Here is a 16,907-nt window from a genome sequence, read left to right on the forward strand (position 1 = left end):
AACTCAGCGCAAAGGGTTTCTGTGCCCTGCTGCCAGCTTCCCTGCTCGCCCAGATGTACAGCCAGCAGCACAGAGGAGGAGCTTTTTCTGGCTGGTACGATCCCGCCGGCCTTCACACGGCCAGCCACCGAACCAAGGAGAGCACGCGGCTCGGAGGGATTATTAATTCTTCTTTAAAGTTTCCCCCGAGTCTTAAAGAGCGTGTGGCCCCACCACACTTTCATTTTTCTTACCCTTCTGTTCACTTTCTTTAAAGTCACTCCCACATGCGTCTTAGTAATAGCAAAATGTGAAATGAGACCTATTTTGGGGTTGGGGGTTTTTAGCAGTGTGTTTTTTCGGGATACCCGCTGAGGTCATCGGTAGGCTCGTCCCTGCAGTCTGGGGGAAATCCTGATTTTCACTGATGGAAAGTCCTCCGTTCTGATGGATCCCAAATCGCTGTGCTTTGTGCCCCTGCCTTGCTGCTGCTCAGCTCCAGCAGCAGGACTGGCAGCTGTGCCATCCGCTCCGCTGCCAGCCCTGACACGCGCCGTCCCTGCGGACGGCGTTGGGCTCGGAGCGGGAGTCACCGCGTCCTGGCAGCAGAGACCGTGAGAATCTGCGTACGGGAGTGTGTGGGAGCTGCCAGCTCAATCACGCTGTCTGGTTTGACGCGGGGATATCCCTCGGCGGGAAATGTGCTGTTTTGCAAAACGAGTATTTACCATTACTTTGAAGCTGGTTTTTAAAATAGTTCTTTTAATCTAATCGTTGCTCTGCAGCTGTATTATTAGTCGCTGCGCTGGAGATACCAATTTGATAACAGTTTTGCTGGGTGTTTGTTCTTTGCCAAGTATTTCTGTGTAACGTAGAGTTAGGTGTGTTCTGATGGACTTCTGGCATCCATTGCATGGTTTGAGGTCTACATCGCTTTTGTACTTTTTCAACGTTGCCGTGCCGGTATCCGTGGTGATCCATCTGCTTCCCTGACGGGAGGCGGGGGCGCAGAGGCCTAGGTGGGATGCTGAGGGTCAAGAAACACTGAATTTCCTTTCTCCCTCGGACCTGGGCTCATTCTTTTGGCTCAAATACTTCCTCCTTCCCTGAATTTTAAGGTAAAAAAAAGAAAATTACATTCCTTTTTCCCAATAAGGGTACATCTGAAGAAGGATAAATGAGTCCGCAGAGTGCTGGAGTATCTGCAGCGCTGTAGCAGCGCTAGATCCAAATCCTGCTTGTCGTCGGGGGTAAGGAGAACTATTTGGATACCTCGCGTGACGCTACGTGCGTAGGTATAAAACAGGTTTAGGATCTTTTCCGATAACCAGTTTCCCATCGTGAGGCACATACGGTGAGCGGGTGGATGTTGGTTCTTCCCGACGAACACCCATCGTCACGGCGCGACGAACGATCCGTGCACGAGGCTGTGGTTCCGCCGAGGGCTCGATGCCATCGTCTGAGGACTGCCCCCCGCGCCGCAGCGGGCCTTGGGGCGGCTCCCTGCCCCACCGAGTGCGCCTCGTTCCGTAACTCCATCTCCCGCTGCGTGGGCACGGGGAGAGAGTCCGAGTTACAGTCGCGGCCGGTGGAAACGCTCCTCAGGCTTCAGCAGCAACGAGTGAGATGACACTTGGTGAAACGTGGCTTGTCGTTTGCACAGGAAGCTCCTCAGATGCGCTGAATGTGTGTCACGCAGCACGGCCGCTTTCCTTCTCACGCTGCCACCGAATCCTTGGAATTACTGTCCCGCTGCTCGCTTCCCGCCAGGCAGGGCTCCAGCCCCCTGCCCTGCCTTCCCAGATGAGGTGAGCCATCGACCACTGCACCCAAACAGCTCAGCCTCAGCAGCGCTGCCGGGGTTTTGGAAAGGAAGGAGGGAGGTTTGTGCCGCGTCTGGCCCGGATGGCACCGCTTTCCCACCACCGCTCGGGCACAGTCACGATTTCGAGATGGGCTGAACCAAAAGAAGTCCCCAGTGCCAATTGGAGCTGGCGATTGGTAACCTCGTTACAACTCTGCTGTTGAGCCGCCACGTGTTGTGGAATTTCAACCCGTCATTTATTAAAATATATCTATATTTTTGTGAGTACCATTCATCTGCCGTGTGATGCTCGCTGAGCGCGTGTCTGCACTTCCCTGGCCCTGGCTGTGTCCTGGGAGCAGGGCTGGAGACCTGGACGTGCCAGGATCAGCCCCTTCCTTTGCATCCGCAGACCCTGGCCCCCAGCGTGGCCCCCACCACCCTCCCTTGTGGGCTGAGCCCTGGTGGCACTGGCGTGGCAGGCAGGGGGGGCCTGTTGGGCCATGCCCAGATGTCAAAGGGCTGCGCTCGGTGCCAAGCTGGTTGCTGAGCTCAGAGGAGCTTTGCAGATCACCTCGTCTGGGAAAACAGAGGGGGAAAAACTGCTGGTATTTGTAGTGAGCCTGGTTTATTCTGCTCCCAGTTTGGTTATTTTGGTATGAAATAACACGCCTGGTTACTCAGTGCAGTGCTGAGACCCTGAGATGTGAAGATCACGTAGTCTGCTCCCCCAGCGGCTGAGAAACGGTCTCGGTCTTCAGCGTTGGCTGGTAGATGAACGGAACAGCCAAGGGAACGCTCCCTCCTCTCACCTGGGGCCGCCGCCGGCTTGCCCTGTCTCCCCGGCGAGCTCAGGACCAGCCCTCGAGGGAAGGGGAACAGCCCAAATTTCCTCTGGTAAAGCGGAAGCAATTCCCATGGGACCCCCGGGACGTCTGCCCGAGCGTACGTGCAGGTGGCCGTTCCCGGCCTCAGGACTCGCTCTTTGTGCCAGCATGTGCCATGAAGCGCCGTCCTCCTCGCCCTGGTGTCACCGAGCCCAGTCATAGCGCACCCGGGCCCCGACGTGCGCGGTGGCCTCGGCTGGGTGCTGAGCCGCGGCGCTGGCGAACGCTTGCGGCTAGGTTTGTGCCTGGGATGCCAGGTGTCCGCGGGCGATGCTGGGTGTGCATGGGTGACGCTGCCCTCGCAGCCAGCACGGGGGAGAGGAGCCTTTGGGAAGGGGATGGTGGAAGGGGCACCACGTGCCCCTCGGATTCCTCCCCTGTGGCCACACTCTTGCCGCTCCTCCCAGCAAGGCCGGTTGCAATCACTGGTATCCCCCGTAATCGGCGCGGGGACGGGTCTGCTCCCGCTGCCGGAGCGTGGGGTGAAGGCAAAGCTCAGCCCCACGCACCTGGACCCGCTCCAGGACGTGCTCGAAGCGTGGTGGCTCCCACGGGCGCAGGGTGGGCTCAGGGTTTCCGCGGGGTGACGGGGGCTGCGCCCACCGTGCCGGAGCACATCAGTCAGATGGAAACATCCCGGCGGGTGGGCAGGGTGGGGGCTCACGCCAACCCTCCCACAGCCCTTTGTAGCACCTGGTCTAGAGGCTGACGTTGTTCACGCTTAGCTCATGCTCTCCTGACACCTTCTACCGCAAGAAGCTGGACGCACTTGAAACAAAGAAAAGAGAAAAAAACAAAAAAAAGAAAGTCAGAGGATCCTTTTTTTTTCTTTTACCTTCACTTCCTTCCCAGCCCGGGTGAAGCAGCGCCCAGAGTTGTTTTCCCCTCGCCGTGCCGCTGCCAGGCGACGTGGAAGGACTGGGCGAAACGTGGCCGCGGGGGCTCGGGGCCGGGGCACGGCAGGTCCCCAGCCCGGCTTTTCCTTCGGAAAGAGCTGTTCTGATGCTAACCCCCCCTCAGCCCTCTCCTGCCGGGAACCAACCCCCCTCCGGAGCACCCCGCTTGTGAGAACGCGGGGTTGGTGTTATGGCGGACTGATCCTTATCTCCCGACGCGCTGTAACTCCGACAGAGCGGAGAGGAACTCGTTTCCCCCGTCGTGTTGCAACACGCTTTGTAAAACACAAAAAAATCCCATAAAACTCTTGCTGGGCGCTGAGCTGTGTCCTCGGAGCATCCCGGCTGGCTCCCGCTCCCCCTGGGAAGCGGTCCGGCACCCAAAGACTGGCAGTGCCAGGAGGGGAGAGGGGGTGAGGGAGGACTGAGTCACCGCCGCCCCCTCCTCCCTGTCCGGATTCTCCAGCCTTTCACTGAGTCACGCTCCTCCGTGCCATCCCACCAGGACCCGCCGGCATCTCGCAGCCTCGGCGTGGGCTGGGTGGCTCTGCCAGGCCCCCGCTGCCCCCAAAAGCTGGCGGGGCGAGGAGCCACCTCTGCACTTCCCTTGGGGGGCTGAGCGGCAGCGGATGGGGGGCACGACTGCGGCCCTTGCCCGACGCTGGCACTGCCAGCCCCACGGTGCCCAGCCGTGTGCCCTGCGGGCCGCGAAGCCGGGTCACCGGCGGCACTGCGGTGGGGGCAGCGGGTTCACGTCACGCCCGATGCCCCCCTCGCCTCGCCGGGAGGGAAGTGCAGCCCCTGGGGAGCCGCGTGCTCCCGCGGCACCGAGCCATTCCCTGCGGCGGGGTTATATCTGGCACCGCATTTGCATCGCGGCGAAGCGGCGCACCTGGGCGGCGAGCGAAATCCTCGGGGGAGCCCGAGCGCGGGGAGCGGCTGGCGGTTGTCACACGCGGGCTCCCGGGGAAAGGAAAGTCCCAGCAGACGATTGTTTTTAGAAAAACCTGTTTCCGACCCCCCGGCAGCTTCAGCCCCTCGGGCAGAGCCTCCGCCCCGGCGCGGCTGCAGCCAAGGGTGGGACGGGGACGGTGCTCCCGGCTCCAGCCCCGCGGCCGGGGAGGATGCTCCCGGGCTGGAGATGATGCTCCTCAGCTGTAAGCATGGCCCAGGTGCCCCCACCGCTGGAGGAGCCCCCCCACCCCAGCCCCGGCTGCAGCAGCTCCCTGTTTCCCCCTCGCTCTGCCCAGGACCCCCTTCCCACCGCGGGCATCGGCGGGACTGAGGCCATCGCCGCACTGCTGCCCCCAAACACCCACTGCCCTCCTGCTCCCCAGCAGGTGCTGGGGGCGATCCTGCCCCCCCAGCAGCACCCCCGTTGCTGCTTCCCTTGGGACCGGGGGACATTGTGGGGCTGGGGGGTCCTGGTGTCCCTGGGCACCGTTTCCCATGGCTGTGGCTCTGTGCCGGAGGGCTGAACCACAGCCGGGGGCCCCCTCCCTGGTTGCTCCCCAGGGCTGGGTGCAGCCCCCTCGTCCCTGCCCCCCGGAGCGGAGAAAGTTAGTCAAATCTGCAGAAACCGCAGCGGGGGGGGCAGGCTGCATCTCTGCTGCCGCTTTGATGTCACCCCTGCACGTCCCGCAGGTGCTGCGCCGTTGCCATAGTCCCGCGGCCCCGGTCCCCACCGCTGCTTTGCCATTAACTCGTGCGAGAAGGGGGGGACAATGCAAAAATACTTCCTCTTCCCCCCCCACTCCACCACTCATCCTGCCCTGAGGTGCCCGGAGCTGGCCAGGCCCGGGGAGGCCACGTGCGTGGCACGGGCCGGTGCACGCGGCACGGTGCATGGTGCTGCAGCTGCCATCCAGCCCCTCGCACATGGGGGCTGGGGGTCCTGGCATCATTATGGGGGGGCTGCACTGGGGACCTCACGTCCGTGCTGCATGTGCATCCCAGTACACCCCTCCCTGGGCACCGGTGAGGCTGTGGGGTGTCCCTGGCTCTGGTGCAGCCGCACCGGGAAGCACGGTGGGAGCCAGGAAGGTTTCTGAGAAACGGTGCCGCGGCGTTGAATCATGCCGGGCCTCCCTGCGGTTTCCCCCTGCTCTCACCTCCCGGGCGCAGTCACGCCAGGCGCCCACACGCCAGCACCGGCACCCTGCACCCAGCCCGGGGGCGGCACAGGCTGCACCCCCCACCGCCGTCACCCCGCCGAGCTGGAGGGGAGCTCCCGGTGCGGTGCAGGGTGCTGGGGTCCCCTTGGCCCACCTGCTCCTGGTGCCTGGCTTGCACCCACCGTGCACGCTGCACCCAGCACCCCTGCACCCACTCTGCACCCAGCCTTCACCATGCAACCCACCTCACCCTGCGGCAGCCCCTGCAGCCCCTTTGCACCCACCGTGCACCCGCTGAGTGCACCGTGCACCCTTTGCATCCTGCTCCCTTCTCTGCACCAGCTCCTGCACCCTCTGCACACAGCGCCGCAGCCGAGCTGCTGGCGCGGTGCCCTGCAGCCCCCCAGGATGCCCCACTGCTGTGGGGCACGGTGCCAAAGGGGGGGTGACACAATCCATCATGCAGGACACCCCCACCACGGGGCATCGCCAACCCTGCAGAGGCCAGGGGGAAGGAGGATGGAGTCGTGGCTGGCGGCTGGGGGGGGACACTGGGCCAGGGCCCCCGGGCATCGCATGCCTGTGGGTGCAGGGGGCTGGGGGGTTGTGGGTGCCCCCAGGGAGCGGGAGGCAGGCGGGGGGGCAACTGCCAGCCCTTCCCAGCCCCGTCACGGCCGCTGCGCTCTCGGAGGAAGCCGCTCTGCTTTTTCACCCGGCGCCGGTTAAAAATACCACTCCCGATTTTAATACGGCGGCGCCGGGCGCTATTTCGGGCCGGGAGCAGGAAGCGAAACCCCGCGCGGGTCCCGGCCCCGCTCGCCCCCCGCCTCCGAGCTGCCCACCGAGGCGAGCAGGCGCCCGGGCGGCTGTGCCAGCGCGGTGCCCCGAGCTGCTGGTGGCTGCTGGGGGCTATTTGAAGCCCAGCAGCCGGGCGCCCTCCTTCACCTTCTGGGCCTTCCAGCGGAGCAGGCGGATGGCGCGGAGGCTGAGCCGCAGCACCGCGTCGTACTTGAACACCAGCTTGTAGAAGGCGTCGGTCATGAGGGCGCCGCTGGGGTCGGCGTGCTTCAGCGCGGCCATCGGCGTGTACGCCGCGTTGGTCTGGTGCCGGAAGGGCGGCCGGGCCGCCTCGATCACCCGCAGGGTGTGCTGCGCGTGGGGACGTGACTGTCCCCTTCCTGTCGCCGTCCCCTCCTCGTCCCCATCCCACCTTCATCCCCATTCCCATTTCTATCCCGTCTCCATCCCTGTCCCCTTTCCATCCTATCTGCATCCCAACCCCGTCTCCATCCCCAACCCCATCCCATCCCATCCCCATTCTCGTTCCCATCCCATCACCATCCTCAACCCCTTCCCATCCCATCCCTGTTCCTATCTCCATCTCCTCCCATCCCCATTCCCATTCCATCCACATCCCTGTCCTATCATACCCCATCCCACTCCATCCCATCCTGTCCCACCCCCATCCCCATTCTCATTCTCATTCCCATCTCATCCCCATCCTCAACCCCCTCCCATCCCATCCCTATCTCCATCTCATCCCCATTCCCATTCCATCCGCATCCCTATCCTATCCCATCCCATCCCATCCCCATCCATCCCCATCCCCGTTCCCAGCTGGGCTCAGCCCTATCAGGACGGAGCTCGGGGTTGGGGGGGAAGGAGTTTTCAGGGTGGGCCCCCACACCGCTGCCGGCTGGGGGTCGCTGCTCCTCGTTAGGGTTAATTGAGGCTTCCCTGGAGAGCCCAGCCCAGCCCAGCCGGGGCTGCCAGGGAGCGGGGGCGTGGGAAGGGGGCAGCCCCCAGCCCAGCGGGGCCACCCGCCCGCCCATCACCTCCGCGATGTCCTCGGGGGTCTGGCCCAGGCTGGCGAAGACGTCCCTGGAGTTCCTCAGGTAGAGGTTGGTGAAGATGTCGGCCGTCTCGGGGTCCGTCCGCGAGTAGTCGGCGCCCTTGGCTTCCTCGTACACCTTCGCCTCGAACTCCGTCGTCACCGGCCCCGGCTCCACTAGGCTGATCCTACCCGGGGATGGGGCGCTGGGGACCCCAGCACCCCCCAAACCCTCCCCGCCCCGGCGGGCGCCATGGTGGCCACCAGCCCCTGGCACTCACGCCACGTTGAAGCGCAGCGCCTGCACAACCAGGCTCTCGCAGAAACCCTCCACCGCGAACTTGGAGGCCGCGTAGATATCGTTGAAGACGATGCCTGGATGGGCGAGGGGGTCCCAGTCAGAGCTGCGGGGAGGGGGTTGGTCCCGCCGGGGCACCCCATGTGCCCCCCTCTACCTTGCAGGCCCATGATGCTGCTGATGACCACGATGTGGCCCCCGCGGCGCCGCTTCATGTCGGGCAGCACCTCCTTGACCAGGCGGACGAGGCCGAAGAAGTTGGTGTCCATGAGGCTCTGCATGGCTGCCAGGCTCTGGCACTCCAGCGGACCCGCCATGCCCACCCCGGCATTGCTGACTGCGGGCACAGGGCATCAGTGGGGCGTCCTCTGTGCCAGGGGCTCCCACACCCCATGCACAGAGGGTCCCAGGTGCTCAGAGGGTCCCTGGCATGGAGGGTCCCCGGTGCATAAGGTCAGGGGGTCCCTGGTGCACGGTGTCCCCAGCACGGAGGGTCCCCAACACTGGGTGCACAAAGGGTCCCTGTTGCCTGGGGTCAGGGGTCCCTGGTGCACAAGATGCCCCTGGCACGGAGGGTCCCCAACATGGGCCATGCTTGGCATGGATGGCCCCCAGTGCATGGGCTACCCCTGGTGTCCCCGGTGCGGAGGGGGTCCCCGGTGCAGGACACCACGGGGACGTGGTGGGAGGGGGGTCCCGCGGCTCACCCAGGACGTCGACGTGGCGCCCGGGGATGCTCTCGAGGCAGGCGCGGATGGAGCCCTCGTCGCAGACGTCCAACTGCTTGATCTCCAGCGTCCTGCCCAGCGCCGGCCCCGCTGCCGCCACCAGCGCCCCGCTCCTGCCCACGTTCCTCATGGTGGCGATGACTGGGGGCGGAAGCAGCTCAGCTCCACGCGGGATCTCGCCCCGGGGATGGGGGGGGTCCCCCCACCTCACTCACCTCGGAAGCGGCGCTGCTTGTCCCGCGCCAGCCGGACGGCCAGTGCCAGCCCGATGCCGGAGGAGCAGCCGGTGATCAGCACCGTCTTGGGAGCCATGGCACGGCCGCGGCCCCGCTGCCCGGCCCCCCGCCTTTAATAGCAGCTGGCCTGGCCACGGCCCCCCCAAATCCCGGCCCTTAATCCTCTCCCGTTAATCCCCCCCCCCGGGGATTTGCCCGCGGCCGCGTGGCTGAGCCTCACGTGGTGCCAGGGTGCACAGAGGGGCCTTTGTGCCGGACCCGGGGCATCGTGGGGACACGGCGGGACATGGGGGCACTGCCAGCCCAGCGCCCGCTGGCAGCAGGGGGCTGCGGGGACGGACCCCCCCGTCACCCCGGCTTTGCCTTTAGAGGGGACGAGGCCGGAGCTCTGAAAAAATAACCTTTATTCTCAGCGGTATAAAACACGTCACAGTTCGACTGGCCTTGCGGGGACGTGGGGGACGCGGTGGTGGGTGCCCCCCTCACCCCCTGCCCCGGGACCCTGCTCCTGGGTCTGGGGATCCCCGAGCCCACCTGACCTGTGGGTGAGGAGCGCCGGGCCCCCACGGAGACATTTGGGGACACTCGAGGCCAGCACTGCGGAGGGGGAGAAAGTGCTTGAGTGTGGGGGGGTCCAGCAGCGCTGGCACCCCAGGACCCTGTGGGCAGAGCCGGCACCCAGGGCGCAGGGTGGACAGCTGGCAGTGGAGGAGTTGTCCTCATCTCCATGCGAGCTGCACCGAGCTGGCCCCGATCCCGCCGCCCCATGCCGGGCTGTGCCAAACCACGCCAGCAGTGCTGGGCTGTGCCGTATCGGCAGTGCCAGGCTGTGCCAAGCCATGCCATATCGGCAGTGCCAGGCTGTGCCGAGCCATGCTGTGCCGGTGGTGCTGGGCTATGCCAAGCCATGCCGTGCCAGCCATGCCGGGCTGTGCCAAGCCGTGCGGTGCCGGCCATGCCACGTGGTGCCAGGCTCAGAGGGCCACACAGGTGCAGTAGTGCCGCAGCTTGCAGGGCAGGATGCCGCGGTTGATCTGGTGGAACTCCACGAGCTGGATGAGGTCGGCGAAGCGGGTCTGCCCGTCGTCCATGGTGAAGTAGAGTCGTCCCTCCTCCTCGCTCTGCCGGGGGACGTGGGTCAGGCCCTCACACTCCCGGTCCCCCCAGCCCCCTGGCCCCCCCCAGGCCCCTGGCACTCACCGGCAGGATGAGATAGTGTTTGACTCTCTGCAGGTGGCACAGGGACAGGACGAAGCCCTTGGGGTTGCGCTGACTCTCCCGCACCAGGAAGACCCTGCGAGCCCCGGGAAGGGGGTGGGGGGGCGTCACCGCTGACCCTGGGACCCCTCTGCCACCCCTGTTTCACCCCTGGGGTCCCAGGTACCCCCCCTCTCCCCAAAACCATGGGGTCCTGGACCCCCTGGGAGCCCTGGGGGCCTGTCCCGTGCCCCCCACAAACCCCGGGCTCCCAAAACCCCGGGGGCTGCAGATCTCCTGCAAACTGTGGGGGGTCCCAACCCCCCTGGGATCCCATGTCCCCCCCCAGGCAAGTCACCCCCATCCCCGCAGGTGTCCTGCATCACCCCGTGAGCCACAGGGCTCTATAACCCCTAAGGTCATGTACCCCCCTGGGGGTGCCATGCTGCCCCACAAGCCCCCCCCGTCCCGTACCCGTCCACCAAGCCCTGCCGGCCGATGAGGCGCTGGGTGTCCTCCCGTGAGATGCGCCCATGGAACCAGGGCTGGGTGCGGTGGATGGCTGTGGGGAGACGGGCATCAGGCATGGGGGGAGCCCCCACCCGGGGCAGGGACCCCCCCTTTCCCCTCGGCACAACCCGGCTGTGCCGGCTGGGACCCGGTGGCGGGTGCTGCTCACCGGCGCTGAGCGGGGAGCTCGGGCAGGTTGCCGGCAGGCTGTACCGGTGCGTCGTCTTCTTCTGGCCATGCAAGAAGCGGGCGTTAGGGTGGGCTTGGGGGGACACCCCCCGCACCCCCCTGCACCCCGACTCACCCTCCACGCCTGCGCCTCCTCCAGGGCCACCGTCAGCACCTCGCTGGGGTTCTCGATCACCCGCCCCGTGCACCCCGAGAAGTCCATGGCCACCAGCGCATTGTCCGAGACGCTCCGCTGTGGGGGAGCGGGGTGGGGGGGGGGTGACCGGGGTGTCCCCACGGGATGGGGGGGCTATGGAGGGGGTGACACTCACCAGGGGCGTGGGCCCGATCCAGGGGGGCTGGCTCAGCCGTGCCTGCGCTTGCTGGTAGTTGCGGTAGAGCTGCATGCCGTACTGGGGGGGGGGGGGGCAGCCTGGTGAGCCGGGGGGGGGCCTCCATCCCGCAGCGGGGTGGGGGACACCCGCCTGGTGTGGGGACGGGGACCTCCACGTCCACCAGCGTGGGGATGGGGATGCCCATCCTGCATCTTTCCTAGCGCAGGGACGGGGATGGGGATGGGGACACCCCCTGGCACCCCCCGGCACCCCCCGGCGGCGTCGGGGCCCACCTTGAAGAGGCGGAACGCCGCCATCCAGCAGCTCCGGCTCTGCTCGTCCTCACTGCAGAGCAGCTTCAGCCCCTTCGTGCCGCTCCGCACCTTGTGGGGCTGCGGGGAGAGGCTGTGGCATCACCGGGCAGCCCCGGCGGCTCAGGGGGGGCACAGACCCCTTGGCAGGGGAAGGCACAGGGAAAGCCCAGCGCCCCCCCAGGCGCCCCAGCCGGGCCATCCCCACCTTGATGCAGAAGCCGAACTCGGTGGGCGTCCCGTAGAGCTTCTTGCCCTGCGTCACGTAGTAGATGTTGGACTCGGTGAGGTCGGCGAAGTACTGGAGGTGCCGGGGGTCCTGGGGGGGTTGGGGGCATCAGAGCCAGCCCCACTGCACCCCCCACGCTGTGTCCCACCCTGCCCCTCACCTTGGAGGTGCCCTTGGTGGAGTAGTAGAGCCCCGAGCGGCGCAGGGAGAAGTGGAAACGCTTCCAGACCTTGCGCCCGGCCTCCCGCAGCTGCAGGAACCCCTGGACCTCGGGGCAGCTCCCGGAGTTGAGGAAATTCTGGGAGGAGACGAGGGCTGAGGGGCACGGAGGGTCCCCATGGCACAGGGGGGTCCCCATGGCACAGCAGGGTCCCCATGGCACAGGGGGGTCCCTGTGGCACAGAGGGGTCCCCATGGCACAGGGGGGTCCCCACGGCACCAGGGGGGTCCCCGTGGCACAGAAGGGTCCCCACAGCATGGCCGGGCACAGTGCCCCTGTACCTGGATGAGCTCGGAGTGTGCCATGCTCTTATTCGCCTCCAGGCAGCTGGACACCATCACCTCGGGGAAGAGGGACTGCTGGGGGGACAGGGGGGTCAGCCGCGCCCCGCAGGGTGCTCAGGGGCCCCGTGGGCCATATGGGTCCCTGCGGGGCACACACATCCCCGAGGGCCACCCGGGTCCCCGCGGGCTTTGCTGCGGCGGCCACGTACCGCGTTGCTCTTGAAGAGCTCGTACTTGGCGAAGTTCTTGCGGAAGACGAAGCGGCTGTCGGCGCCGGGCGGCCAGGAGCTCTGCACCTCCACCACCGACTCGTGGTCCTCCAGGCACCGCTCTGCGGGGGCACGGGGCTCAGCAGGGTGGCCGCGGCGGGGGGCCGGTGCCACCTGGTGCCACCCTGTGCTGTGCCGCGCCATGCTGTGCCGTGCCGTGCCGTGCCATGCTGTGCCATGCTGTGCCACGCTGGCAGCTCACCCAGGGCCAGGTGCTGGTGCAGCTCGACCAGTGCCCAGCTGTGGTCCTGCAGCGCCCGCGTCCTCCGCACCAGCGTCTCGCAGAGCTGCCGCGCCGTGGTGCCCGCCGACGCCTCCAGCGAGCGGCACGCGCCGTCCTCGCCGAACACCTTCACCACCTGGTGACACGTGCCGCGGCGGGTGTCAGGGCCCCTGGCGGGAGGAGACCCCGCACCCCCAGCGGGCAGAGCCCCCCCTTCCCCAGCCTCCTGCCCCCCAACTCACGTGGGAGGTGCCTTCGCGGGGGGACCCCTGCCCCAGGGCCGGGCTGCTGAGGATGGGCGAGTTGGAGGGGCTGCAGAGCTCGGGGAAGGGGTTGGGAATGGTGGGCAGCGACGAGGCACGCGGCTCCTCTTCCAGCAGCTGCCGGCTGCGGGCAGAGACGGGGCTCAGTTCCCCTGGACCCCTCGGCACCGGGTCCCATGTCCCCTCCTCGATCCACGGGAGAGCCCCAGCATCGGGCCCCCCACCCACCTGCTGCCGTGGATGAAGAGGGGCTGAGAGCGCTTGACCTCGGGCGGCCCCTCGCCCCCGTCCCGCTCGCCGGGGACCTCCTCCTGCTCCGTGCCACCCGGCCCGGGGGGCTCCCAGAGGCTGCTCTGCTGAGTCCCCCTGTCCATGGCATTATCTGGGGGCAGAGAGTGGGTCCTGCACCGCACGAGGCTCCGGGTCCTCGTCCCCGGGGCAGCGGGGCTGGGGGTCCGCAGGCACGCGTGGGCAGCCCTGGCAGGATGCCACGCCAGGCTCCGTGTGAGCCATCGCTGCGGCGCTGCCGGGGGCTGCCCACCCTCGGCACCTGCCCAGGTGGTGTTTTGCCGGCGCCCAGACAAGCAGTGAGTCAGCATGCAGCGGCATGACTCAGCACCAGCCCCCAGCACCCCACAGGGGTCCAGCTGAGGCCCCAGCAACTGCCAGGGTGTCCCCATTGCACCAGCCCCATGCCAATGCGGGAGCTGGGGGATGGCGCGGTGAGGCTGGCCCTGAGCACAGCCCCCTACGAGCCACCCAAGAATCCACCAGCACCTCCATGACCCACTGGGGACCTGCTCCAGTGCCCCCGTGGCACTACCGAGAGCCTGGTGGCACCGGGAGATGCCAACTGAGCTGGGCTGGGACCAGCGGAGCCGTGCTGGGCTGAGCTTCGCCATGCTGAGCTTTGCCAGGCTGCGCCACGGCGGGCGAGCGCGGCGCCGGCGGGAGCAGGAAGCGGAGCGCGGCGGCGGCCCAGCCCAGACACCTCCTTGGGGCCGGCTAAACCAGTTCTGGCGGCCGCTCCCAGCTCCACCTCACCACGCTGGCATCCGGGCCGGGGCGGCCACGCCGGCAGGACGGGGGCGCGGGAACCGGCGCCCGCCATGGGAACTGCCCCGAGCCCGCCCGCCGGCACGGCCTCCCGCGCTGCCGCATCGCCCTTCGCTCCCGCCCGTCGGTGCCCGGTGCCAGCACCCACACGGTGCCGCAGAGCTCGTGGGGTGCGGGGACACCGGCTGGCGCTCCGGTTACGGCCCCAAAATGATTCGCAATGGGATTGCTGGATGTGCGCGGCCATGGGCCAGCCCTGCCATGGCACGGCACAGCTGGACATGGCTTGGCACCGCTCGGCACCGCTCGGCACAGCTGGCTCCGCCGCTGGTCGCCTGGGCCAGGCAGGGGCAGGCACAGCCCGGCCGCGGTGGCACGGGGCTGTCCGGCACGCGGCACACGTAACACACGCGTGGCACCCACGGCCGCGCTGGCGGCTCTCGGTGGCCATGGGCACGCTCATGCCAGGCCCCGCCGATCCCGGGATGCCGCGCGGGATCCGGTTAATCATTCACCAGCTGCTCGTCCCCATCCCCATCTCCCACCTCCTGCTAGCCCAGGGTCCAAGTCCATGGCTGGGCAGGACTGATGCCACCACCATCCCCGTCCCATCCTTGGCCCTGCCACGTCCCCGTCCCTGCCCCGGCCGTCCCACCGGTGTGGACCCTCTGTTCTATCCATGTTCCTGTGCCCTGGCTGTGCCGGGGGGGCCAGGCCGGGGTCTCCCTGCCTGGCTGGGCCCCGGGGTGAGCCTGGGGACACGGGGGACAGCCGGGGGTCACGTAGGGTGACGCTGCCCACGGCGGGACATGGCGCAGGGACACCCCAAGCCACGCAGGGAACACCAAAGGGGCTGACAGGGATGTGATGAACAGGGACCTCACGGGACCCTGGGACAGCGGCACAGCCCTGCCACCAACCTGCCAGCCCGTCACCGTGGCCTCAGGTCACCCCGATGCCAGCCCTGTCCTGAAGGCCATGACGGGGGTCTGATGGGGTGGTGATGGTTGGGGGGGACACACACAGGGTGTCCCTGGGGCCTGGGACAAACAGAGGGACAGGGGTCTTGGGGCTATGGGGTGAGGGGCCGACGGGGATCAGGACTATGGGGCTGGGCCCCAGGGCTGTCCTGGTTATGGAGCAGGGGGACCAGGGTCACCGGGTTTAGGGGACAGGGTCCCAGGGCCATCAGGGCTAAGGGATGGGGTCACAGGGCCACTGGGTTTGGGGGACAGGGTCCCAGGGCCACCAGGGCTAAGGGATGGGGTCACAGGGCCACTGGGTTTAGGGGACAGGGTCCCAGGGCCACCAGGGCTAAGGGATGGGGTCACAGGGCCACTGGGTTTAGGGGACAGGGTCCCAGGGCCACCAGGGCTAAGGGATGGGGTCACAGGGCCAGCAGAACTGTAGGGCAAGGGGACTGGGGGGTGTGGAGGCTATGGGATGGGGTCCCAGGGCCACCAGCTTAGGGGATGGGGGTCCCAGGACCAGCAAAGTTGTGGAGCAGGGTTCTCAGGGCCACCACGGATAGGGGACAGGGTCAGGGTTATGGGATGGGGTCCCAGGGCCACCAGGGCTAAGAGATGGGGTCCCAGGGCCAGCAGGGCTATAGGGCAGGGTCCCAGGGCCACCAGGGCTGAGGGACGGGGTCCCAGGGCCACCAGCTGTGGGCAGGGGTTCTGGCGGGTCCCAAGGTGGTAGGTCAGGGCTCCCCAGGCCACAGGGGCTGCGGGGCCGGGGGTGCAGAGGCTGCGGGGCGGCCGTGTCGGCGAGGCCCGTGCCGGGGCGGCAGAGGAGGAGGAAGAGCCGGGAGGAAGGTGGGAGGGAAGGAGCAGGGGGACAAGGGGCACGTCGGTGGGACGGGGCTGATGGCGCGGGGTGGCCGGTGGCCCCATAGTGCGGGGGGCCCCCACCCCAGCCCCGCTCCTACCTGCAGGCTCCCGCCGCGTCCCGCCACCCTCCCGCCGGACCGGGGATTCCTGTTCTCCCCGGCTTTATCTACCTGCGCCAGCTCCCGCCCCCGCCTGACATCATGCCGCCCCGGGCCGGCCGCCTGGCACCCGGCACCCCCCACCCCACCAGCACCCAGGGGTGCCCCCCCAGTTCCCCAGCCGCGGGATGGGGCATCCAGCCTGGCCCCGTGCCAGCCCCGGGGGTCCCAGCCCCCCAAACCCGCATCGCATGATGGGGAGTTTCCCACAATGCACTGGGGTGACCCCAGGAGCGGCCAAGCCGGGGTGGGGGGTCAGGGCCAGGGGGACCCAGGGCCCTGTGCCTGTCCTGGGGGGTGGGTCCGGTGTGGCTCAGCACAGCCCCCCCGGGGGTCCCCAGCTGTGGGGTTTGGGTTGGGGCTCCCCTGAGACCCCACACGTGGGGGGCTGGAAGGGCCCTATGGGGTGGGGGGGTCTAATGGGGTCAGCCCATGGTCTGGGATGGGTGGGGACCCCGTGGGGTTTGGGGGGGTGTCATGAGGGTCCTGTGCAGGTGGCAGGGTCCTCTGGGCTTTGGGGGGATGTGGGGGCCCGAAGGAGGGGGGCTATGGGATGGAAGGGGGGCAGTGGGAGATGTGGGGGTCCCTTAGGGCATCTGGGGGGGGTCCCATGGGGACAGGGGGTGGAACCCTATGGGGAAATGAGCATCCCCCCCGGGTGCTGTGGGAGTGTCCCTGGCGTGGTGGCAGCCCCGTGGGGTCCGTGGGTGTCCCCGTAAGGGGGGTGGGTGTCTCCATGGGGGGGAGGGTGTCCCCACAGGGTGCTCGGGGTCCCGTGGGGCCGCAGAGACCCCAGAGGGGTCCCCCTGGGGGGTTCAGGGGGTCCCTGTGGGGGATGCTGAGAGCTCCACGGGAGTCCCGTGTGCCCGTGGGTGATCCCCGGGGTCTGTGCGGGTCCCGACGCCCTGCGGGGCGGCCGGGGGGGTCCCGCGAGGGGCAGCGGGGCTCTGCGGGTCTGTGGGATCCCCACGGGAGCACGGCGCTCCCGCGGGATCGCTGCGGGTCCCGCCGGGGCTCCGCGGACCCCGGGCGGGCGGTCGCGGCCCCGCGCTCCTCCCGCCAGCAGGGGGCGCGGCGCG

At 67.7% G+C, this 16,907-nt stretch overlaps 2 protein-coding genes across 2 annotated transcripts; both read right to left on the reverse strand.

The window, feature by feature from the left end:
* Positions 1–6,589: 6,589 nt before the first annotated feature.
* Positions 6,590–8,849, reverse strand: LOC104373899 (retinol dehydrogenase 8-like). The gene is made up of 6 exons (XM_086626649.1): positions 8,753–8,849; positions 8,517–8,678; positions 7,967–8,146; positions 7,793–7,886; positions 7,516–7,699; positions 6,590–6,829 (listed from the first exon to the last, which is right to left on the reverse strand). Exons 1-6 carry the CDS (start codon positions 8,847–8,849, stop codon positions 6,590–6,592), a joined length of 957 nt encoding a protein of 318 aa, XP_086482775.1.
* An 898-nt stretch (positions 8,850–9,747) lies between these two features.
* GRB7 (growth factor receptor bound protein 7) lies at positions 9,748–13,156 on the reverse strand. Its single transcript, XM_086626455.1, has 14 exons — positions 13,011–13,156; positions 12,762–12,906; positions 12,499–12,655; positions 12,237–12,358; positions 12,025–12,102; positions 11,684–11,821; positions 11,503–11,613; positions 11,277–11,375; positions 10,981–11,061; positions 10,785–10,901; positions 10,650–10,710; positions 10,445–10,532; positions 9,974–10,067; positions 9,748–9,894 (listed from the first exon to the last, which is right to left on the reverse strand). The coding sequence occupies exons 1-14, from the start codon at positions 13,154–13,156 to the stop codon at positions 9,748–9,750; spliced, it is 1,584 nt and encodes a 527-aa protein (XP_086482581.1).
* Between the last annotated feature and the right edge of the window lie 3,751 nt (positions 13,157–16,907).

Source organism: Tauraco erythrolophus, chromosome 25 (genome assembly GCF_009769465.1).
Source record: "Tauraco erythrolophus isolate bTauEry1 chromosome 25, bTauEry1.pri, whole genome shotgun sequence".
NCBI lineage: Eukaryota > Metazoa > Chordata > Aves > Musophagiformes > Musophagidae > Tauraco > Tauraco erythrolophus.